This window comes from Bombina bombina, chromosome 2 (genome assembly GCF_027579735.1).
Source record: "Bombina bombina isolate aBomBom1 chromosome 2, aBomBom1.pri, whole genome shotgun sequence".
Taxonomy (NCBI): Eukaryota; Metazoa; Chordata; class Amphibia; order Anura; family Bombinatoridae; genus Bombina; species Bombina bombina.
The window spans coordinates 387,533,195-387,559,552 of NC_069500.1; the positions used below are offsets into that span (position 1 = coordinate 387,533,195).

At 37.0% G+C, this 26,358-nt stretch overlaps 2 protein-coding genes across 3 annotated transcripts in view; one reads left to right on the top strand and one right to left on the bottom strand.

The window, feature by feature from the left end:
- The window catches only part of RIMBP2 (RIMS binding protein 2), a 1,089,352-nt gene that overhangs the window by 21,211 nt on the left and 1,041,783 nt on the right, over positions 1-26,358 (bottom strand). For both annotated transcript variants that reach the window (XM_053701856.1, XM_053701857.1), the window contains exon 29: positions 9,722-9,856. In XM_053701856.1, coding sequence (XP_053557831.1) covers positions 9,722-9,856 — 135 coding nt within the window. The remainder of the gene's footprint in view (positions 1-9,721; positions 9,857-26,358) is intronic.
- LOC128648906 (putative nuclease HARBI1) lies at positions 21,186-23,111 on the top strand. The gene is made up of 4 exons (XM_053701858.1): positions 21,186-21,681; positions 21,967-22,045; positions 22,623-22,925; positions 23,015-23,111. The coding sequence occupies exons 1-3, from the start codon at positions 21,219-21,221 to the stop codon at positions 22,747-22,749; spliced, it is 669 nt and encodes a 222-aa protein (XP_053557833.1). The 5' UTR covers positions 21,186-21,218; the 3' UTR covers positions 22,750-22,925; positions 23,015-23,111.

Consider the following 26,358-nt stretch of genomic DNA (forward strand, 5'->3'; position numbering starts at 1 on the left):
TTGTGATCATTTGTTTACTGCACTTAGCAATTTTGGTTTTCATGGTAATGTGGTCAATTTATTGGTGTTGATTTATGATAACCCAAGATCACAATTATTGATTAATGGAAAATTGTCAAAATATATAACACTGCGTAAAGAAACAAGACAGGGATGTCCATTATCTCCACTATTGTTTAATATTTCACTTGAACCACTGGCAATTTGGTTGAGACAGGAAATAGGAGGCATTCAGATAGGTAATCAACATATAGTTCTTTCTTTATATGCGGATGATCTCATTCTATATCTGAGCAATACTGGCTTATCTATCCCCAACTCTCTTGAGATGATTAATTGTAATACTGCATTCACAGGATATAAAATCAATTATATAAAATCCAAAATTTTATGGATATATAAAACCCCAGACAGTTACTCTAGACATAAGTGTAAGGAAGTAAAGCATATTAAATATTAAGGAATTAAGCTAAGTAGGAATCCGAACAATTGGTATACTTTAAATTATGAGATTTTTGTGAATATTACAAAGGAGATAAATAGATGGACATTACATTATTTATCACTTTCAGCTAAAATAATGCTGTTAAAAACCATTATTTTCCAAGGTTGTTATTTCTGTTACTGTCTGGGTGCCAGGAATCAGACTGAGACGAGAAGTAAAAAAATAATCACACCTTTATTAATAGCAAAAAATAATAAAAAGTCCACAAGTCAAATAACAAGCCAGGAGTCAAAACCAGAGCAGGTAGTCAGACGAGCCGAGTCAGGAGCCAAAGCAAATAGTCAGACGAGCCGAGTCAGGAGCCAAAGCGAGTAGTCAGACGAGCCGGAATCAGGAACAAGGAGAACAGCAGAGTCAGGAACAAGCCAGGGATCAGGAAGCAGGAGGGACGTCAGACAGCCAGGTAATACACAGGAACAGGAACTCTCACAAACAGGTCTGAGACAATGCAAGGTCAAAGCATACTGAACAGAGGCCCTTTAAATAATAAGTGATGACATCACAATTCTGAGACTGCAACCTGTCTCACATGGATGATGTACACCAGTCTAGCCATAAAAGGGCATGCAGGAAATGAGCAGCATCACACACTATGCACCAGAGTCAGAAAGAGAGGTAAGTAAAATTGCTGCCAGCAGCACATGGCAAACAAAGCAGGGAAAAAAAACTGACAGTTACAAAATTTACCTTTATTCATTTGTAAAAGGGATATAGCTAAATTTTAGTCTGCATGCACAGCCTTTTTATGGGGGTAAAAAGGAGCAGCGCATAGCATTAGACAAATTAATCCAGTTAAAAAAATGTTGGAGGATTTGAATTGCCTACTGTGAAATATTATAACTGGATAGCTATGATCAAATTTGGGATAGACTGGCTTACGGAATCTAATTACGTCACACACTTAGATATTGAGTTAGATTTGGTAGTACAATTTTACTTAAAAGCGCCATTGCATCATCCATCTGAGAGATTACCTAGCATAATTGGAAATATGAGGAAGTTTTTAAATATTATTAAAGCTTGGCAGAAGTTCTGTGCCTTAATGAATCATGATTTCAGGGTGTCAAATTTTTTTCCTATTATGGGGAACCAATATTTTGTCCCTAGATTATAGAATAAGGTATTTAAAGAGTGGCGGTTAAAAGGAATCATTTATAACTCACAACTCAAGCAGTAAGATAGTGAAACAATCCAATAATTTGAAAGGATTGCAACTAAATATCAACTCCCGGCTAGTGATTTTTTTTGCATACCTTCAAGTTAGAGATTATTTTCTGCAGATTTTGCGTAAAGGAGGCTTTGAATGGGGAGCACAAAAAAATTCTGGTGGTATTAAATTATATAGCGCAGGTAAAAGGTCCATATCATTTTGGTATAAGTTACTTCTGATAAGATTAGGACAAACTAATATAAAAAAAACTTGGAGACAGATTAAAGAAACTTTTTCCGCGAATAGTGTAACAGGACGTAATGAAAAGTATTAGACAATCAGAGATAGCAACAAAAGGTAGTAGTTACCTGGAAGGAATCTCAATTGAAATTAGTAAATAATTACTATCTTCCTCCAAATAGGATTTATAAATGGACTAGAGAAAAGCGTCAAAGTGAATGTGCTAAATGTCAAGCAGAGATGGCGGATATTATGCATTATATGTGGTTGTGCCCAAAAATTAGACAATTATGGACTAAAGTTAATTTTTGGTTAAATAAATTTTTGGATGAGAAGATTTATTTTACTAGTTTGCATGTCTTGTTTCTGTACAGTGATTGTCCTAATGCTGGTGAGCACAGATTGATTAATTTAACTATATTGGCTGCACAGAATTTAATATTAAAGGGCTGGAAAGCCAAAATACCTCCCAGCATAAGAGAATTAATTAGTAAACTTCACCTACAAATGACAATTGAGATGCACGATATAGGGATACGTTTGAAAATGCATATGAAGTGTTTTTTTTGCCAAATGGTCAGTACCAGCACAGTTACACTTTCTGGATACTTTTATGAATTCAGAAGCTTTTCAAGAATTAGTTCTGGATGGTACTCTTCCACAGTATTGGACAAGGTTTAGAAGAATAACAGCTGAGTCAGTATAGAGTTGCCGTTGCTCTCTTGGGGAGGGGGTCACAGAGAGAGATTGATAGATTGATGTTTGTTTTTTTGGGGGGGTTTCAGTTGGAGTCTAGCGTTTGTAAGACAAAGTGGGAGGTAGACACATAATATTTTCAAATGGAAACTTGAAAGAATGATGAAAATGGACTATAGTAAATTGAATATATGATGTCAATATATGATATGATGATACGGTATCAGGAAAACAATTTTACAAGATATTAATGGTAGATTGTTTAGTTAACTACACATTGTGTATGTGATAATTTCTGTTGACTATTTGTTTACTGTGTGTAGGGCAATTTATGTTAGAAAATCAACCAACCTTTGTATGCACTATACCGGGAGCTGTGACTCTACAATATAGTGACAAAATTACTGTTTCTGTTTTTTTGGAATCAATAAAGTTGGTTTTAAAAAAAAAATTATGTCTGCTGACCAAGATTGTAACCATAAGGCTCTTCTTGCCAGCACTGCCATAGACCTATTCTTGACATCAATTTTTATGATGTCCATCACAGCATCACACATAAACGTTTGAGCAATTTTAAGGGCCTTAATGCAGTTTTGTAGATCCTCAGTAGAGGATTTTTCAGCCACCATTTTGGCTAAGAAATCACACCAGAGTGTTCCTGCAGCAGCCTCACGGCTGAGAGAAACTGCTGGTTTAAGTAAAAAACTGGTTTGAAGAAAGAGTTTTCTAAGAAAGACTTGTGGTCCATGGGATCTCTGAACAAAGTGCTATGCTCCATGGGGATAGTCGAGCATTTGGCAAGGGTGGAAATAGCTCGATCAACATTAGGAATGGTTTCGCACATGTCCACATTCTGTTCTGGAATGGGACACATTTTTTTTTTTTTTAAATCTGGCGTAAGGAGCAAAAGGCATGCCTTCCTTTTTCCATTTCTTGGCTATTATAGTCAGAGACTAAATCAGGAACCTGAAATGCCTGTGGGATTTTTGGTGGGGCTTTACAAACAATATTTAACTGATTTACAGTTTTGTTTTCAGCAGGTTTTCCTCAGAAATCTCCAGAGATTTAAAACCTCATGTAAGAAATTGCAGATATTCTCCACTTTAAATATGAAGATATTGTCATATTAAGAATCAGGAACAGGGTCCTGTTCATCAGATTAAAATTCCCCATTAGAATTACATCTGTTTGCATCCTCAGAGTCAGAGGTCTGCAAGAGAGCATGAATTTGGGGCTAAGGGAAAGCATTTTGAACATTTACCTCATGATTTACTCTTACTTGCTTTGGGGATATCCAACAAACAATGTGTCACAATTTTGTACATACTATTTTTAAATTCAGGGGAAATATCAGTAGTGTCCCCCTGAGTGACAAATACAGGACAAAATTCCCTGTGGGAAGCGGATGGTTGTCGACGGTTTGCTTGCAAAATCTGAGGTATACAATTCTCACAGATTTGATTGGCGTGGCATACTGGAACAGACTTAAAAAATAAACATACATATGTAGGAAAAAGAACATCAGTAACTGACTCATCTATAGTGTGTTTAGTGACATCAGTGGTTTTGTTCTATTTTAATGTATAACAAACAGTATACAATGACACCATATATATGCACAGGATAGAAAATAGGTAGAGAGCCCTCTAAACTATACCTAATTACTCCTCAGACACCTGTAATTTCCCTGAGTGTTAACACACTACAGCCCCCATGCAGACAGTTGCCCCAAATGACTGCCTGGCAGCTGCTGTATGGGTACTCTCCCCCTCCTTAGATATAAATAGCTTGTAGTATCTGTGAAGTTGTTGCCAAACACCCCTGAGCTGTTTTTGTGTGCTGGAGCAGCTCCGTACTGAAAATGAAATCCCGGGAAGCTGAGGGGGCGGGGCTACCACCCAGAGAAAAGCCAGTGCTTCAGAGCCATTTTAAATTAAAATATTATAGTGCGCACCATGCATAAAAATCACATTTCCCTAATAAAATTGTGCTCCCCTGCCCCACCAGTGTCCCCTGTTGAAACTTAAAGAGCAAGAAACCTATTTTTTTTAATGTGCCTAAAGTGTCCCCCAGAGCTGCCAGAGAGCTGTGAAGGGCATCAGTAGTACCTGGCTATACACCTGATAAGAATATGGCAGGTAGGGCCCTGAAAAAAGAAATAAAACTGGGTAAGTCCCCTGGCTATGCCTATGTTAGAGTACCTAAAAATAGGCTCTAGGCTGTGTGTGTGCTATATTAAGGCACTAACTTTAAAGGGATGTAAAACCCACATTTTTTCTTTCATGTTTCAATTTTAAGCAAATTTCTAATTTACTACTATTATCAATTTTTCTTCGTTCTCTTGGTATCTTTATTTGAAAAGCAGGAATGTAAGCTTAGGAGCCAGACTAATTTGGGTTGTAGCCACCAATCAGCAAGCAGTACCCAGGGTGTTGAACAAAAATAGGCCGGCTCCTAAGCTTACATTGCTGCTTTTTCAAATAAAGATACCAAGAGTACAAAGAAACATTCACCTAGATTATGAGTTTTGCGGTAGGCTTAAAAAGCAGCATTGGCCGGGGCCTAACGCTGCTTTTTAACGCCCGCTGGTATTACGAGTCTTGCAGGTATAGGTGTACCGCTCACTTTTTTGTCCAGACTTGGCAATACCGCAAATCCACTTACGTAAATTGCGTATCCTCTTTTTTCAATGGGACTTGCATAGCGCCGGTATTACGAATCTGCCAAAAAGTGAGCGGTAGACCCTCTCCTGTCAAGACTGGTACCGCATTTTAAAGTCAGTAGTTAAGAGTTTTACACTACAAAGCCGTAGCATAAAACGCTTAACTAAAGTGCTAAAAAGTACACTAACACCCATAAACTACCTATTAACCCCTAAACCGAGGCTCTCCTGCATCGCAAACACTAAAAGAAATTTTTTAACCCCTAATCTGCCGAACCGGACATTGCCACCACTATAATAAATATATTAACCCCTAAATCGCCGCACTCCCGCCTCATAAATATTAGTTAAATATTATTAACCCCTAATCTGCCGTCCCTAACATCGCCGACACCTACCTACATTTATTAACCCCTAATCTGCCGCCCCCAACGTCGCCGCCACTATTCTAAATTTATAAACCCCTAAACCTAAGTATAACCCTAACCCCCCCTAACTTAAATATAATTTAAATAAATCTAAATGGACAATAATGGAAGTTTACCATTTGTATTATTATGCTGATTGTACATGTCTATATTTGTTATTTTATTGGAACCATAAACAATTTAATAAAAATCTTTTCAAAATAAATAAATCTAAATAAAATTGCTATCATTAACTAAATTATTCCTATTTAAAACTAAATACTTACCTATAAAATAAACCCTAAGCTAGCTACAATATAACTAATAGTTACATTGTAGTTAGCTTAGGTTTTATTTTTTTTTACAGGCAAGTTTGTATTTATTTTAACTAGGTAGAATAGTACTAAATAGTTATTAACTATTTAATAACTACCTAGCTAAAATAAATACAAATTGACCTGTAAAATAAAACCTAACCTAAGTTACACTAACACCTAACACTACACTATAATTAAATTATTTCCCTAAATTAAATACAATTAAATTAAATTATCTAAAGTACAAAACACTAAATTACAGAAAATAATAAACAAATTACAAGATTTTTAAACTAATTACACCTAATCTAATCCCCATAACAAAATAAAAAAGCCCCTCCCAAAATAAAAAAAGCCCTACCCTACACTAAATTACAAATAGCCCTTAAAAGGGCCTTTTGCGGGGCATTGCCCCAAAGTCATCAGCTCTTTTATTTGTAAAAAATAATTACAAATCCCCCCCAACATTAAAACCCACCACCCACACAACTAACCCTACTCTAAAACCCACCCAATACCCCCTTAAAAAAAACTAACAGTAACCCCTTGAAGATCACCTTACCGGGAGAAGTCTTCATCCAACCAGGCCGAAGTCCTCAACGAAGCCGGGAGAAGTCTTCATCCAAGCAGGGCGAAGTGGTCCTCCAGACGGGCAGAAGTCTTCATCCAGACGGCATCTTCTATCTTCATCCATCCGACGCAGAGAGGGTCCATCTTCAAGACATCCGACGCGGAGCATCCTCTTCATCCGACGGCTAACACTGAATGAAGATTCCTTTAAATGACATCATCCAAGATGGCGTCCCTTCAATTCCGATTGAATTCTATCAGCCAATCGGAATAAAGGAAGAAAAAATCCTATTGGCTGATGCAATCAGCCAATAGGATTGAGCTCACATTCTATTGGCTGATTGGAACAGCCAATAGAATATAAGCTCAATCCTATTGCCTGATTTGATCAGCCAATAGGATTGAACTTCAATCCTATTGGCTGATAGCATCAGCCAATAGGATTTTTCTGCCTTAATTCCGATTGGCTGATAGAATTCTATTAGCCAATCGGAATTGAAGTGACGCCATCTTGGATGACATCATTTAAAGGAACCTTCATTCAGTGTTAGCCATCGGATGAAGAGGATGCTCCGCATCGGATGTCTTGAAGATGGACCCGCTCCGCGCTGGATGGATGAAGATAGAAGATGCCGTCTCGATGAAGACTTCTGCACGTCTGGAGGACCTCTTCGCCCGGCTTGGATGAAGACTTCTCCCGGCTTCGTTAAGGAATTCGTCACGGTTGGATGAAGACTTCTCCCGGTAAGGTGATCTTCAAGGGGTTAGTGTTAGGTTTTTTCAAGGGGGTATTGGGTGGGTTTTAGAGTAGGGTTGGTTGTGTGGGTGGTGGGTTTTAATGTTGGGGGGGATTTGTAATTATTTTTTACAAATAAAAGCGCTGATGACTTTGGGGCAATGCCCCGCAAAAGGCCCTTTTAAGGGCTATTTGTAATTTAGTGTAGGGTAGGGCTTTTTTTTTATTTTGGGGGCTTATTAAATTTTGTTAGGAGGATTAGATTAGATGTAATTAGTTTAAAAATCTTGTGATTTGTTTATTATTTTCTGTAATTTAGTGTTTGTTTGTTTTTTACTTTAGATAATTTAATTGTATTTAATTGTATTTAATTTAGGGAAATAATTTAATTATAGTGTAGTGTTAGGTGTTAGTGTAACTTGGGTTAAGTTTTATTTTACAGGTCAATTTGTCTTTATTTTAGCTAGGTAGTTTATTAAATAGTTAATAACTATTTAGTAACTATTCTACCTAGTTAAAAGATGGAAGATGGAAAGTGGGAAGGATTTTAAGATCTTGTATGAGTTCTTGATCTCCTCCTAGTGATGGGAAATATATCCCATATGTTATAGAGGACTGTGGATCATCATCATTAGATTTCCTTAACCATCCCCCTTGTTATGTTATGCTTTTTTCAATCTTTGATTTTTGTTTTCTTTTTATGTTATTTCTTTCTGAAAATGGCATTGAATAGGCATTGCTATTTTATTATGTTTGCCTTGCATTGTTATTGCTACCCTGACTATGTTGAAATAAATATGTTTTAAAAATGTGCAGGTGCTGTGTACTAGATACAATTAACAAAAAAGCAGTACAAGACTGCCGAAAAAAGTACAACTGAAAGCACTTAAATTCCCTGCAGATTGGCAAATGTTAAAAACACAGGAATGACCTCTAGACTTAAAAATATAAGTATAAGGTGAAATTGTAAAACGGAAGAACCAGTAAGGGTAATAAAAAGCTGGAGACTTTTATATTAATGTTAGTAGCCAGAGTAAATGATTTTGACCTGTTAGATATAGATTTATTAAGAGTTAAAGTCTGAGGGTAAAAGCCTATACCAAAGGATAACATCCCTCTAGTTAGTTGGTATCTGATTATTTAAATTGGAGTTCAATACTTCCAGATAGTATCATATGTATCTATGTATAGAGACCATTAATATATGTTCGTGTTTATACTTATTGTAGACTTGAAATGTATAGAAGTAACCAAGTCCCTTTTGATAGGTAGTTTACAAAGAGATACTTATTTCCTATATATTGCTGCTTAATGTTAAATACGATACAACGTGCCTCTAATCTTAATGCATTTTGACCACTAAAGGGCATTAGTTCATGTGTTTCATATAGATAACATTGAGCTCATGCACGTGAAGTTACCCTGGAGTGAGCACTGATTGGCTAGAATGCAAGTTTGTCAAAAGAACTGAAATAAGGGGGCAGTTTGCAGAAGCATAGATACAAGGTAATCACAGAGGTAAAATGTGTATTTCTATAACAGTGTTGGTTATGCAAAACTGGGGAATGGGTAATAAAGGGATTATCTTTCTTTTTAAACAACAAGAATTCTGGTGTTGACTGTCCCTTTAACACATCTTTCTTTTAAGTATGAAATGTGCCCTATGCTTCCTAGAGACGCAAAAAAAAAAAAAAATGCTGCAAATTGCTAAACAGCTATTTGATTTGCTCCATTTGCAGACTACAGGATATGCTTTCTGGTCTATCAAGGGAGTGTGGGCCTAGCACAATTTTACACAAAAGCAAATGTATTAAATGTCTTTTTAATATATGTAGAAGTTCTGATAATGAAAAAGAAGCTTAGACAAATATGTCAATTTATAAAGTACAGAAACAAATTAAACTTTCATTAAAAATGTAGTTTACGGTTTATACTGTATTTCTACATAATATTATGCATTGACACTGATTTAGATTAAAATTAACCCCTGTGGCCACATGAGCTGTCTGTACATCATGAAAATGTGTAATGCTTAAATGTCAGGCAATGGATATTAGTTTGGAAAATACTTTGGGATATAGCTACACATACTGCAATATACATTCTATACAATTGAAAATGAAAAAAATGAGGAAAGATAAAACATTTATTTAATTAATTTTAGCTGTTCAGTTGTATTGGGATTCATTTTTATATGGACACTAAACATCATTAAAAAATAACCCAAATACTGTACATAACAAATAAAAAGTATTTCACCACCATTATTTGAAATATAACAGTGCCTATTTTCTGATTAATATATCTTTAGAGCTATTTATGTTCAATAATGTGGTGAATACTATTAATAAAACATATTGGAGATATTATTGAAAAGAATGCATATGTTAAATATTAAGCAGCAGAGTATAAAATGAATCTTTTATGGAGTAACTTACCCTCTTCACCTTGGTTCGCATTTGTGTGTCTGGAGGGTAACGGGATGGAGCATCAGAGAGGTAAACTTCTACGTCATCAGGCACTTCTTCCAGAAAATTAGAAGGCACAAGGCCTTTCTGCCCATTTAGTTCTCCCTGTACAAACAAAGTCATTAGAAGACAGCCCATGCAAGTCTGACATGTTAACGAAAAACTGCACATTTCTACTCCTCTATTCAATGTGCATAGACCTATTTATTGTATACTTTCTTGCACCAATCTATATTTCTTCACTCAAGTGATCCTATAACATAAAATGTGAGGGTGAAATAAGTTGTCCACAAACCTAAATATCAAGGTCACAAGGTGCCAAGGGGTATTGGTGGGGAATCTTATCTGCTACTACCTGTTTATACCTTTATTTTATTACTATTTTGTATTAATATTCTTATCTCAAATATATCAGTTTTGCCATCTTATACATATTTCTGGTTACATTATTCAATATTTAACCTTAAAAAATAACTTGTAACTACATGGTGTAAACAGTTAAAGTCCTCATCACACTCCATTCCATATAGACAGTCTTTTCATAGTTCATTGTTAGCCCCCTCAATAATGAACAGAAGGCAAATCTGACCATTAAAGCCTGTATGTGATAGCTTACATTCAACAAATCAATAATTTCTTAAAATAAATGACTAAAATCTAAAACTAAATGATCCACAAAATCATTACATTACAGAACAGATAAATTAAAGGTATACTAAACCCACATTTTTTCTTTCATCCATTTTAAGCAACTTTCTAATTTACTCCTATTATCAATTTTTCTACGTTCTCTTGCCATCTTTAATTGAAAAAGCAGGAATGTAAAGCTTAGGAGACAGCTCATTTTTAATTCCAGCACCTGGGTAACGCTTGCTGGTGGCTAAATGCTCTATCTGAATCATGAAAGAAAACATTGTAGTTTAGTATCCCTTTAAGTATCAAACGTTTTGGAAATGTAATCATCCCAGGTGACTTTCATTTGCTCGTATACACAAGTGCATTTGTACTTAACATAATAATAGTCTTAAAGGAAGTACAATCACATTCCTGTATCCTTTGTGCTATCATTGGGACATTCAAAATACTCCTTGCAAGAAACTGGAGGCGTACTAAAATGTTACTTGCAATATTAAATTATTTTATTTTTTTTCTGTGGGAATATTATATGTTTTGAAACCTTATTAAATAACTAACAGCATGGATCTAGCAGCAGAGGAATAATGAAAAAAACTGAAATTATAAGCAGACGAATCAAACAGAAACAGCTGCCTGAAGTACTTTTCTACCAAAAACTGCTTCAGAAATAGAAAACACATCAAAATGGTAGAATTTAGTAAAAGTATGCAAAGAAGACCAAGTCGCTGCTTTGCAAATCTGATCAACAGAAGCTTCATTCCTAAAAACCCAGGAAGTAGAAACTGACCTAGTAGAATGAGCCGTAATCCTTTGAGGCGGGGACTTACCCGACTCCACATAAGCATGATGAATCAAAGACTTTAACCAAGACGCCAAAGAAATGGCGGAAGCCTTCTGACCTTTCCTGGAACCAGAAAAGATAACAAATAGACTGGAAGTCTTCCTAAAATCTTTAGTAGCTTCAACATAGTATTTCAAAGCTCTAACTACATCCAAAGAATGTAACGATCTTTCCTTAGAATTCTTAGGATTAGGATACAATGAAGGAACAACAATCTCTCTACTAATGTTGTTAGAATTCACAACCTTAGGTAAAAATTGAAAGGAAGTCCGCAACACTGCCTTATCCTGATGAAAAATCAGAAAAGGAGATTCACAAGAAAGAGCAGATAACTCAGAAACTCTTCTAGCAGAAGAGATAGCCAAAAGGAACAATACTTTCCAGGAAAGTAATTTAATGTCCAGAGAATGCATAGGTTCAAACGGAGGAGCCTGCAAAGCTTTCAAAACCAAATTAAGACTCCAAGGAGGAGAGATCGACTTAATGACAGGTTTGATACGAGACAAAGCCTGTACAAAACAATGAATATCAGGAAGATTAGCAATCTTTCTGTGAAAAAGAACAGAAAGAGCAGAGATTTGTCCCTTCAAAGAACTTGCAGACAAACCTTTATCCAAACCATCCTGAAGAAATTGTAAAATTCTAGGAATTCTTAAAGAATACCAGGAAAATTTATGAGAAGAACACCAAAAGATGTAAGTCTTCAAACTCGATAATAAATCTTTCTAGAGACGGATTTACGAGCCTGTAACATAGTGTTAATCACTGAGTCAGAGAAACCTCTATGCCTGAGGATCAAGCGTTCAATCTCCATACCTTCAAATTTAATGATTTGAGATCCTGATGGAAAAATGGGCCTTGAGATAGAAGGTCTGGTCTTAATGGAAGTGTCCAAGGTTGGCAACTGGCCATCCGGTCGAGATCCGCAAACCAAAACCTGTGTGGCCATGCTGGAGCCACCAGCAGTACAAATGAACGCTCCAATAGAATTTTGGAGATCACTTTTGGAAGAAGAACTAGAGGCGGAAAGATATAAGCAGGATGATAATTCCAAGGAAGTGACAACGCATCCACTGCTTCCGCCTGAGGATCCCGGGATCTGGACAGATACCTGGGAAGTTTCTTGTTCAGATGAGAGGCCATCAGATCTATTTCTGGAAGACCCCAGATTCGAACAATCTGAAGAAAAACCTTTGGATGAAGAGACCATTCGCCCGGATGTAACGTCTGGCGACTGAGGTAATCCGCTTCCCAATTGTCTACACCTGGGATATGAACCGCAGAAATTAGACAGGAGCTGGATTCCGCCCATACAAGTATCCGAGATACTTCTTTCATGGCTTGAGGACTGTGAGTCCCCCCTTGATGATTGACATATGCCACGGTCGTGACATTGTCTGTTTGAAAACAAACGATTCTCTCTTTAGAAGAGGCCAAAACTGAAGGGCTCTGAAAATGTTCCAAAATGTTGATTGGTAATCTCGCCTCCTGAGATTCCCAAACCCCTTGCGCTGTCAGAGATCCCCATACAGCTCCCCAACCTGATAGACTCGCATCTGTTGAGATCACAGTCCAGGTTGGACGAACGAAAGAGTCCCCTTGAATTAAACAATTGTGATCCATCCACCAAGTTAGAGATAATCGAACATTGGGATTTAAGGATATTATTTGTGATATCCTTGTATAATCCCTGCACCACTGGTTCAGCATACAAAGCTGGAGTGGTCTTGTGTGAAAACGAGCAAAAGGGATCGCGTCCGATGCAGCAGTCATGAGACCTAAAATCTCCATGCATAATGCTACCGAAGGGAACAATTGAGACTGAAGGTTTCGACAGGCTGAAACCAATTTCAGACGTCTGTTTTCTGTCAGAGACAAAGTCATGGACACTGAATCTATTTGGAAACCTAAAAAGGTTACTCTTGTCTGAGGAATCAAGGAACTCTTTGGTAAATTGATCCTCCAACCATGTCTTTGTAGAAACAACACAAGTTGATTCGTATGAGATTCTGCAGAATGTGAAGACTGAGCAAGTACCAAGATATCGTCCAAATAAGGAAATACCGCAATACCCTGTTCTCTGATTACAGAGAGAAGGGCACCGAGAACCTTCGAAAAGATCCTTGGCGCTGTTGCTAGACCAAATGGAAGAGCAATAAACTGGTAATGCTTGTCTAGAAAAGAGAATCTCAGAAACTGATAGTGATCTGGATGAATTGGAATATGCAGGTATGCATCCTGTAAGTCTATTGTAGACATATAATGCCCTTGCTGAACAAAAGGCAGAATAGTTCTTATAGTCACCATTTTGAATGTTGGTATCCTTACATAACGATTCAATATTTTTAGATCCAGAACCGGTCTGAAAGAATTCTCTTTCTTTGGTACGATGAATAGATTTGAATAAAATCCCAGACCCTGTTCCAGAACTGGAACTGGTATAATTACCCCAGCTAACTCTAGGTCTGAAACACATATCAGAAACGCCTGAGCCTTCACTGGATTGACTGGAATGCGTGAGAGAAAGAATCTTCTCACAGGTGGTCTTACTTTGAAACCTATTCTGTACTCTTGTGAAACCATGTTCTGAATCCAAAGATTGTGAACCGAATTGATCCAAACATCTTTGAAAAATCGTAACCTGCCCCCTACCAGCTACCCCAGGACACTCCTCTACATGTAGTAGATAGCCAAACCAGTACTGAAACGAGAATCAGTAGAGGTAATGGTAAATAAGAGTATATTGTCGATCTGAAAAGGGAAGTAGGAGAAGAAATCTCTACGACCGATAACAGAGAACCTATGAAATAGATCCCCTAGAGGTAGACCATTGTATTCAAATAGGCAATACTCTCTTCACATCCCTCTGACATTCACTGCACTCTGAGAGGAAAACCGGGCTTCAACCTGTTGCGAAGCGCATATCAACGAAGAATCTTAAGCACAAACTTACTTCACCACCTCCACGGGAGGCAAAGTTTGTAAAACTGAATTGTGGGTGTGGTGAGGGGTGTATTTATAGGCATTTTAAGGTTTGGGAAACTTTGCCCCTCCTGGTAGGAATGTATATCCCATACGTCACTAGCTCATGGACTCTTGCTAATTACATGAAAGAAATCAACATTACAAGGGATCCAACAAAGAAACAAGTAAAGCATAGTATACCCTGCCATTTTTCTGAACATCATAGTGGTGATCCTGCCTCTTTAAGAGTGCAAATAATTGATTTCATCCCCCCTTCCGTTAATGATAGATTGCTAAGATTTAGTAAACAAGAATCCTTTTGGATCTATACATTAGACACAATGAGACCAAAGGGACTTAATTCAGATATAGATATTCAGGCATTCATTTAGATTATATATCTTTAAAGGAAGAATAGTCAATGTTTTCTTTTTTAATCACAAATGTATATCTTTTAAACAGTTTATGTGTTTTGCTGTATCAATATTAAGTTGTATTATATATTTAAAAATATTACTTTTTTATTTATTTCTTTTAGACTATTGAGTGCTTTTAACTTAGTGCTGATTTGTATTAGATGGTATATAGAGCATATCACAATGGACATCTAGATTGATTAGCTACATGTTGCCTCGGCAACATATAACATCTAAGAAGCATAACATACATCATTAGATGATTATTCAGAATGTCGATTGGCCACACAACATCCAGGGACGATATAAAAGGCACTGGCAATTGAGGGCTGACATCGGCATTTCCAAAACCCTCCTTGAAGAATTTCGGTAGAATCCGAACGAAACGCGTAGAGGTGACGCACTTCCGGCACCATACCTGTCAGTGTAGTCATGTGCTTCCTGTGTTTGTGACTGAGGACGCTAAATAAAGACTAACAGCTGAACGCTGTCTGGATTCTTTGCTTCACGCTTTAGACACTGCAACATTGGATCCGATGCTGCATAGTCGGATGGAAACCGGAGCTGTACCAGAATGATTCTTTGTACTTTTAAGTGTAAGTGAGCATGTATCATTGTGAATGATATTGTTAATAAATTATCTGAATCGGAGCTGTGTTTTTTCGTTTCTTCACTAGACTCTGCAGATCACAGTAATGACTGGCTTGTATAACAGGTTGCAGGGTACACAGACTTTGAATAGCAGTTCACAATACTTACTGGCTTGTACAACAGGTTGCAGAGTACACAGACTTGAAATGCAGGAAGCTTTTTCAGGGTTCCAAAGCATATGCCCTCACTAGGTCTGAATTCATAAACCCACAATAGAGCACAGAATTGTGCTCATTCAAGAGCAGAGGCTTTCTTCAGGGTATCACAAGAATGCCAGGTAAATGCTCACAGAAATCAGGTTCAAGGAGGGCCCTACCATGGCCAAAAACAGTAGTGCCCACTTTGGGGCCAGGTGCAGGAGAATCAGAGACATGAATGTCCACTTGGGGGCCATGTTCAGAAATATACTCAGGGAAAGGCAGAACAGTAATTCCTTTACAAGAAATAGAAGCTCGTCAGACAGAATGATATTGTGTGTCCTTGTAACCCACAGTAGAAACATAATCCCCAAAATCTCCTCCAGACAGCATAGAAGGAGAATATCTGTAGGACTGGGATGCTGTAGTTGAGTCTCTAAATATTTGAGTATTTCTGGAAAGAAAAGAGATTTCAGAAGTAGGACACAATCATATTACCCTTAGTATTGGTACCTTTCTTGCGACAAAAGGATGTTAAATGTCCTACAAATCCACAATAGAATCAGAGCTCTAGTGAGCCATTTCTCTTCAATTCCTCATCAGAAAGGAATTTTTAAGGCACTGGAGGACTCCAACCAGCAGACACTTTAGAGGAAGCACTTCCTAGGACAGGGGCAGAAGCTGATTGCTGCCTTGTAGAGGGTACAGGATGGGAAATTAAAATGGTCCTTTAAAAAATCCTTTATGCACATCTGGGAGGGGCTGAGTAGCAGTAAATTGAGGTTGTAAAGTTAATAATAGTTACTCTGGTAATTTCTGAACCCTTTGCTCCAACTGATTTATCTGTTGTGGTAGGACGAGAGTCTTTGACTATTTTTTTGAAGCTTTGAATAAGAGCAGTACAAATCCTTAAGTGTCTAAGAAACATAAGACAAAGGCTGCAAACCTGTAGTACGTTCAGTGGAGAGCTGTTGTCCAATCTGCTCTCAATGGAGCAACTGTGGTAACTCAGTTAAGTCTTTAACTGTGCTGTAAAGTGAAATAAACTGCTATTGTAACTTGGTATATCAGGGTAGATAGGTATTTGATAAGCACTCTGAACTCCAAGGTTTGGCTCTGGCATTCTGTCACGATTGAGGGTGATTAAGTTGGAGCTCAGGTGTGGTGCTTTTATATTAAGTAAACAGTTGATTTTACCTTAGAAGAATTCTGCCTAGGCATAATTTTGCAGTAGAACAAAAAGCTTTATTAAAAACACAAACAAAGTAAGAACAGTCAGATACCAAACCGAAGCAAGGTTCAATGCCACAGGATACTCAGGTACTTGGGATAACAGATTACAGTACTGACTGGCTTGAATTACAGTTTGCAGAATACACAGACTTAGAATAGCAGATCACAGTAATGACTGGCTTGCAAAATAAGTTGAAGAATACACAGACTTCGAATAGTAGATCACAGAACTGACTGGCTTGTATAACAGGTTGCAGAGTACACATACTTGGAATGCATTTTACACAACAGGGTAAGCCCATTTATAGGAGCCCTCTAGTGGCCAAGGAGTAAGCTGCATCAGAGAAAATTAAAGGGACAGATACCATCAATTAACGGATGTGACACATATGCACATAAGACAACTTGTTAAAAGAACAAGTAAAATGAAAGAATAATTACAAAACAGACACAATCAGCTTTGAAATAAAAAAAGACAACCTTGGAACAAAAATACTTCACAGTGGCAATAAAGTCTTTAAAAATTCTGTATGAATGGCTGTGGTTTAGGTTTTTTTTTAAAAAAAAAAGATGACTGCTCCCTCAGAATGAATTAGAACACTCATGGTCAGCCAATAAATGTCTGCAAGGTTTCCAAGGCGCCTCTTGTTCTATCTCAGAGACTTTTGTATGACCAAACAGACATGTAAATATTCTACACTTGCAAACCATGTTTTAAGCATGTTTTTGAAGTTGTAGTTATAATTGTTTCAACTGCTTAGCAATAAGTTCTGGTTTCATATGCAAATTTCATATATGGGGCCCTTAACACAACTATAGATGTTATTGGCAAGAATGCCATATATTGATGTAAAAAATGCCCCATCAACTTTAGGAACAGTTTCCCAAAGCTCAATATTAGAAGCTGGCAAAATACATTTTCTTTAACCTTGCTTAAGGGTTAAAATTTACTTGGCTTAGCCCATTCTTAGAAATTATCTCAGAGACAGAATCAGGGACAGGAAAAAACCATAAGAAGTGTAACCATAGTACTATAAATGAAGTCTAAACAAATAACAGACTTAACCTCTAAAGAACCCCCCCACTCTGAGTATTTAGTAAATTTATAAACAGAATCATTAACCTCAGTAGGCTTAGAGCTGGTAAAAAGCTAAATTATGAACTGACCTTTTATGCTTATTTGAAGGCATAATAACTGCCAGCATATCAGATGCTGTAGAGCAAATGAAGTCCTTAGCTCCAGGCAAAATCTGTAAGGAATAAACAAAACAAGCAGTAACACCTTTAGAAGCACTCTAATCCAACATGCAGGATCAAGCACTTTGATACTGAGGCAACACATCCGACCTACAGATAGTGCACCTAAGAAAAGAGGGAGGACGTGCATTAACCAACTTCGGATAAAGAAAAAGAGCATGGCAAAAATTAATAAAAATAAACAAAATGACCCAAAAAGGCTTATAGAGTGCCAAATAAATAAAAATACTACTTACCAGAAGACATCCATCTACTGATAAAACCACTAGAAAGCCAAACCAGTGCTGAAATATATCAGCAGAGTATATGGAATAGAAGAATACTGAATACCCAAGAGGCAAACAACAGGTCCCTGTGACACCTGTGGAAGGCTTGAGACTAAATTTCCCACGAGGTGAAAAAGAGTCTCTACCTGTACCCAATATACAACCCTCTGACAAGCACTGCACTCTAAGGGGAAATGGGCTTCAACATAGTCTGAGAAACCCTCTCACTGATGAATAACAAGCACATCTTCATTGTTCACCTTCCTCCAGTGGAGGCAAAGACAAGACTTATTTACCAGTGTGGTGGGAGGGCTTTTACAGAGCCCTTGGGGTTTGGGAATCTTTGCCTCCTCCTAATGGAAGAATAATTCCCAGGAGTAATGAATCATGGACTCTCACCACCTGTATGAAATAAATTAAATCATATTTGGTGTGACCACCCTTTGCCTTCAAAACACCATTAATTATTCTAGGTACACTTGTGCAAAGTCAGGAATTTTGTAGACATATAGTCAGGTGAATGTTTGATTATTGGTATCATTGTTTTTCTATTTAATATGTAGGTTGAAACACAATCATTAACTGAAACACAAACAGCTGTGCAGGAGGAATAAAACTGGGTGAGGAACAGCCAAACTCTCCTAGCAATGTGAGGTTGCTGAAGACAGTTTAATGTAAAAAAAATCATACATCATGGCAAGACTGAGCACAGCAACAATACAAGGTAGTTATACTGCATCAGCAAGATCTCTCCCAGGCCGACATTTTAAGGCATGCAGAGGTTTCCAGAAATGATGTACAAGCTTTTCTGAAGAAGCACAAAGAAACAGGCAATTCTGAGGAACATAGATGCAGTGGTCAGCCAAGGGAGTAGATGAAAGACACATCATGCTTACTTCACTTCACAATCTGAAAATATCCAGCAGTGCCATCAGCTCAGAATTTGCAGAAACCAGTGGGACCCTGGTACACCCATCTACTGTCCAGAGAGGTCTGGTAAGAAGTGGTCTTCATGGAAGACTTGCAGCCAAAAAGCCATACCTCTGACATTGAAACAAGGCCAAGTGAATCAACTATACACGGAAACGGGGGTGCAGAAAATGGCAGCAGGTGCTCTGGACTGATGAGCCAAAATCTGAAATAATTGTCTGAAGCAGAAGACAGTTTGTTCACTGAAGAACTAGAGAGCGCTATAAGAATTAATGTCTGCAGGCAACAGTGAAGCATAGTGGAGGCTCCTTGCAAGTTTGGGGCTGCATATCTGCAAATGGAGTTGATCAGATTTAATTAACTTCTCAATGCTGAGATGTACAAACATCTGCAGAATGACAATGACCCCAAACAAACAGCCAAATTATTATCTTCAGTGTAAAGAACATCCTGGAAGTGATGGTATGGCCCCCACATAGACTTCATCTCAACATAATCAAATATGGATTACATAAAGAGACAGAAGCAACTGAGGCTGCTTAAATCCACAGAAAAACTGTGGTTAGTTATCCAAGATGATTGATGCTGTTTTGATGGCAAAGGGTTGTCACACCAAATATTAATTTAGATTTTTCTTCTGCTCATTCACTTCACATTATATTTATATATATATATATATATATACACACACATACACACACACCACCAACACCAGCAAAAAGGTTATGACTTGCTGAAGGCTCAGAGGATTTTTAGAATTTTTAGCAATAAAGTATTTTTTAAGGTATGTACATTGTTTTTTTTTAGGCATAATGCTATTGCACACTTAATAGACTACAATATACTGTAAATATAACTTTTATATGCACTGGGAAACCAAAACATTTGTGGTCTGAAACCAAACCGGCAATATCTCAGAGGTACGCCTGTACTTTATAATACTCACTATCAGGCATACATCTTCATCCTTGTTTAGTTTAGGTTTGTGAGAAATTTGAGGGGCATACTCAAATACTTATAAGAGTTGCTTTATTATTGGCTATTGCTTCTCCTCTGACTGCCTAGGCCTAGACATACCGCTCTAAATAACTGCATTTATTTTTTGGAATATTACTTTTTTTTGGTTTATACCAGCTCATCTCTCCACCGACTATGGCCTCGCTTCCATTGAGTCGTAATTCAGTTTGCGTGCACTCGCAAACCGTTAAATATGCTGTCGAAAGCAATAGCGTTTAACGACTGTTTCCAATGGCGCGTTATACCTTAATATCGGCTTCCGGACTTCGGCTGCCGAAAAGATTTTCGCGTCCCATAGAAAGTAATAGAAGCCGTTAATCGATAAATTATACCAGGTTTCCATTGAAAGCGCTAACCGTTAATACACTGTCGGAGGCTGTCGATACATTGAGACATATTACCCCCAGCTCAACTAGGTGTAAAGGAGGAAAAAAGAGCTTTTTGAGGCCTGTTTCTCATTGAAATTGCAAATCACAAAAAAATTACATATAGAAATATAATTTTATCTAATAATAATCTTCTCCTACATGTATATATGTATGATAATTGTATATATATATTTGACCTATATAAATCATATAATTTTAATAATTACTTTTAACTGTTATGATAAAGGCTGATATATTTAAATTGAAAAATATAATAATTACATTCAGTGTCTTTGAATTTCCGATATGTAACTACTCCGATATGTAACTACATATATGTTGAAATTATAGTTCATATCAAAAATAAAAGTCATGAGTAAGTATATACTTTCAAACTGTTCATTAAATTAAGGATTAGATGAGATGAAGATAAGCCCTCCCCCCCATGTTATTCATTGCAATCACCAGTTTCACATATGTTAACAAGCAACACACAGCTATAAAAAAAAGACCACACCTAGCCTAACCTCAGAACAGATATTTCAAAATGCAGGGTGAGAGAGAAGCTGACAATGCTGAAGTTAGACAGCATAGGCCTGACATCCCCAGAGTGAGGCTGGATATAGAAACCCTGAATGAGCAGCAGGTGTTTGAAAGTTTCAGGCTCAACAGGGAGAAAATATATCAGTTATATGCCCTGTTGCAAGATAGGCTGGAAAGCCAGGGCTATTCAAGCAGGGCTGTCCCTGGAATGACCAAACTACTAGGGGCACTTCATTTTTTGGCTTCTGGATCCTTTCAGGTGACAGGGGGCATTGTAACTGGGGTGCATAAGTCCACTCTTTCTAAGCATCTTTCAAAAGTTATTGATGGACTTTATGATAATTGCAGAAAATTTATTTTTTTCCCCACATCACCCAGAGGTTGGCGTGATGTTAAGAGGGACTTTTTTCTTTTAGGTGGCATACCCAATGTCCTTGGGGCCATTGACTGCACTCATATTGCCCTAAGACCCCCTGTGCGCAGGGAGATAATATTTAGAAATAGGAAACACTTCCACTCCTTAAATGTGCAGATTATATGTGATGCAAACATGCGCATATTAAATGTCGTGGCAGGGTTCCCAGGAAGTAGCCATGATGCCTACATCCTCAGGAATTCTGGTGTGTGGAGATTGTTTGAGACAAATCAAATGCCTGAAGGACATCTCCTCGGTAAGTGTTTATGTATATATTATGATGCCTTCATGTGTTCAATATTTTGACATTTTATTGTTTCATTGCTTTATAATCCTTTATGTATGTGTCTAAGGGGGTGAAATTGATTAAATAAATAAATTGTTAATCATTTAAAAGATATATATTAACTATGTCATAGTAAGACATATGCATAACATTATTTTATGTCATACATTGCTTTATGGAAAGATGTGTGTTTATCTATCTATCTATATCTATATATATATATATATACTGTATATCTATGCATTCATATTTTAGCAGATTCTGCATATCCTCTTAAAAAATGGATTTGGACACCATTGAAAGAGAACCAGGTTGTTGGGCCTGCTGAATTAAGGTAAAATATATATTTATTTTCTGCTCATGTGTGTCAGAAATATTGATTGTGCCTTGCAAAATGCTCACTATAATCTGTAGAAAAGTAGGACCAGTACACACTTCATAGGAATGTCCCTTTAAATCACTCTTGGGTGAATGTAGGTGCAAACCTGGAGGACCTCCTTTTCCAAAGTCCCAGTAAATGTAATGAAATAGAACACACAGGTAGCACTCTATGTGGAGCAACAGCACCTTTATTGAGCAACGTTTCGGGGCTCCTGCCCCTTTATTAAGCTATATATCTGTGTTTGTGCACATACATTTGTTGCTTGATTATCTCGTGTGTGTGTGTATATATCACTATCACAGACATAACAATGTTGTACTGAGTGCCTTTAAAGGGACAGTCAAAATACAAATCATCTATTATCAGTGAAGCATTTATAAATCTCTCTGCTTGAATATAAATATATTTATATATATATAAAATGGTTTAAAGATTTATAAGATCAAACCAGGAATGTAGTTAGCTCATTAGTATTTGATTTGTCTTCACATTATATATTATAATAATATTTCTTGTTCTTTTAATACAGATATAATGAAGCACATATCCGAACACGTGCTATAATAGAACGACTGTTTGGTGTTCTAAAAATGCGCTTTCGCTGCCTGGACAGATCAGGGGGGGGATCTCCAATTCAGTCCGGAAAAAGCTATTAAAATCATAGTGGCATGTTGCTGTCTACACAACATGGCACAGGAGCATGGGATGTTGAACGACTTACTTCCAACACCACAGCCCCCAGGTGAAATCTTTGAGCCTGATGTAATTAATCATCCCCAACCCCTCAATGCCCATTTGGAGAGATCTGCAACTATTCAAGAATTCTTTTCAGGTATTTTTATAGTATTGTAATGAGACCTTTTAGTTATTTATGATTATGTTTTTTAATAATACACATTTGTTTCTTTTAATGTTTTACAGATTGAAGATTCTCAGAAATGGAATACCACTCCCCTCCCTCTCTCCTCATCCCTATATTTACCACATTTTCCCTAAATAAATGTATACTTTACTCAAATATAGTCATGGTGAATGTTTCTTTATTTCCAGCTATGTACTAATCAATGCATTCATCTTATGATTTATGTATAACATAATTATCTAAAATATCATTTTAATTATATTCCAAATATTACTTTGTTCTCTTGGTATAATTATTTAAAGAGCAGCTATGCACTCCTGGTTAATAAAAATGAGTACATGGGTGAACCAATGACAGACAGGATATATACTGTATGTTGGCAACAATAAACAGCTCCAACATAGGTTCTATGCTGCTCCTGATCTTACCTAAATAAAACTATAATCAAAGGATACTAAGAATATTAAGAAATATAAAGAATATAAATATATTAGATTTGCTTTTAAATATATATGTTTTAGCAAAATAATGGAATTTATGTCACTTTAAAAAAAAAAGGAAGAGTGTGTTCACAATAAAACATTAATGAACCAGATAAATCATTCAATTCCAATCAACTTACATATGTACTCATAATCAATTTAATTCTTTTATGTTTCTTATTTCAATCATGTATTTAAGTTTAGGAGCCATTCCATTTAATGTTCATCACCTGTGGTGCACTTGCTGATTGTTGCCTACATTTAGACAACAATCATCAAGCGCTCCCCATGTGCAGATTCAAAATGGGTAGATTCCTAAGCTAACATTCCTGTTTTAGTAAATTACAGATGATAATGAAGTTAAATAGATTATAGGATTACATATTTAAGTATATAAATATTGCATGCTCTAATTCCTGAGTTTTATTTTGAATAGGCTATCCTTTTAAGAAATATATCAGATGCTCATTTCAAAGAGACAAATCCAGATATAATATAATCCTTAAAATAAAGATACATTATCAATACATACAATCCCCTGAGATTGCACACTTGAATGGCATGGTTACCTCATAGAAAATAATATAGAAAAATAAGTCAAAGGAAATAATTTTTTTATCATGAAGATGAGTTTTATTATTACAGATTTACCCTCATTCAAATGTAATTTTCAATGTGAAAATCATATTTATTCAATACAAAACGATGACACATTAAAGTTATAATGTGTCATAGTACTAATATTTATAAAATATATGTAATGTCATGTCTGCTAAAGCAGATAATACATTTGCAATATTTAGACTATTAACCAAAATACATAAGTGCTTAATATTACATACTTCAAGAGATATGAAGTATTGTCTTTAACATGGAGTTATTGAAACAATTTAAAAGTGCATTGTGCATTGGTCCCAGGGAGAGTCTGTGTCTGTTCATATGATGTCAATTAAAATGTATTAATCACCTCTATATCATGGCAATCACATATATGTTGTGTATACACCAGTGCTTAAATATCATAAAGATACATTTATCTAATTATTCTAAATATTGAATAATAATCTTGACAAAAAGGAGTGCATTAGTCATGATAGGTATATATTTCAGATATTACATTCCACATAGGACTATAAGAATGAATGCAAGGTATTTGGCCATATCAACAGGAAGGAGTATTTACTTTCCAACTCTTCTATAACTGTATAACCCTTATTAGCTTCATCTGAAGGAGCAAACAACATATGCTTGTGGAATATAAATCATAACATTTACACATGTCACGTTGACTAATGTTAGATAGCATATACTGTATAAATTTCAGACACGTATCCCCAAGTATTCTTAAACGGCATAATATGATATCCTCAATAAAAGGACACATTAATTTATCAACAATGTACACCTGCATATTAATTGACATCATGTGAAATAAAAATGAATAAAGCTGTTCATTTTTAGCAGATAAACAGCTATTAGAATAATATTAAGATATATGTTCAAATTTGGATTAGAAAAATGGATGCATATTTATGAGATGAAAATCGCACTTAAACAAGTGCTTTAGTGCAAAAATTAGATATGATATATCTTGGGTGGAAAAAAAAGAATATTAATTAATTCTTGCGGCGGGATTTTGACTTTGGAGGAGAGGTACTTAGGGGGGCAGTGTGGCGTCTTGTGCGACGCCCACCAGCTGAATGTGAGGCTAATAACCGGGATTCAGGGTCCTGCAGGGAGATGACAGAGGATGCAAGGGAGGATGGAGTTTGGGGCCTATCCGCGAGCCTCTCCACTGCCTCTGCCAGGCGGACGAGTGAGGCATTATGGATGTCCATTTGGCTCTGTATCCTTCTCAAATCCTGCTGCTGCTGGAGCCTGGACAGCCTAAGCTCTCTATGTATGAGCCTCAGTAGATCATCCTGCTGGGACTGTGCCGGACCCTGTTGTACATTTGGTGTCTCAGGAACTAATAATTGGCTGGTTCCAGGGCTGTCTCTCCGTATTGGTGACTGTGAGGTTGTCTGTGATGGCACTGTTGGCAATACATTGGTGGGTGCAGTGGGTGGTGGTGTGGATTCCTGTTGTGCCATAGGAGTGGGAGGCATATAGTACAGATGATGCAGATCTGTATGCTGCTGTGGTGGGTGCATCATCTGCTGCTGAGGATAATGATGTCGTGGTGGGTGCATCATCTGTTGCTGAGGAGGATGTTGTGGTGGGTGCATCATCTGCTGCTGAGGAGGATGTTGTGGGGGGTGCATCATCTGCTGCTGAGGAGGATGTTGTGGGGGGTGCATCATCTGCTGCGGTGGGTGCAGCTTTGGGGGCTGTGCCATTTGTTGCTGCGAAGTATGCATGAACTGCCATTGTTGAGGAGGATGAGTCTGCTGGGGTTCAGAACCCAAAACATGAAATGTTGTCTCCGAAGTAGATGGAGAAGGGCATGATACATCCTCCACCTCATATGCCCTAGGCTGCTGCATATAGGAGGTAGTGTCACCATAGATATCCTCATCCTCCTCAGTGAATGTAGGAACATCCTGCTGTGGTGTTGGTGCAGCTTCATACTCCTCCTGTTCGGAACCTACAAATAAATATACGGTATGTTTACATTATCTATCTAATAGAATATATTACTTTGTAGCATAACAATACAGACTATTATATTCCATATTTATGTGTATATATGTACACACACACATACACACACACACACACACACACACACACACACACACACACATACACACACACATACACACACACATACACACACACACACACACATACACACACACACACACACACACATATAGTGTGTTTGGGATAAAATCCAAGCATATATGTTCATAACTGAGGAATCTTTATAGACTGTGTCTTAAAGGAACATTGTTAAAGGGACACTGTACCCAAATATT

Bases quoted from the DNA above. Each gene is read 5' to 3' on its own strand.
- LOC128648906 (XM_053701858.1), top strand. From the start codon at position 21,219: ATGACCAAACTACTAGGGGCACTTCATTTTTTGGCTTCTGGATCCTTT. The intron at 21,682-21,966 runs GTAAGTGTTTAT...TTCATATTTTAG, and splicing joins GCCTGAAGGACATCTCCTCG to CAGATTCTGCATATCCTCTT. The intron at 22,046-22,622 runs GTAAAATATATA...CTTTTAATACAG, and splicing joins GTTGGGCCTGCTGAATTAAG to ATATAATGAAGCACATATCC.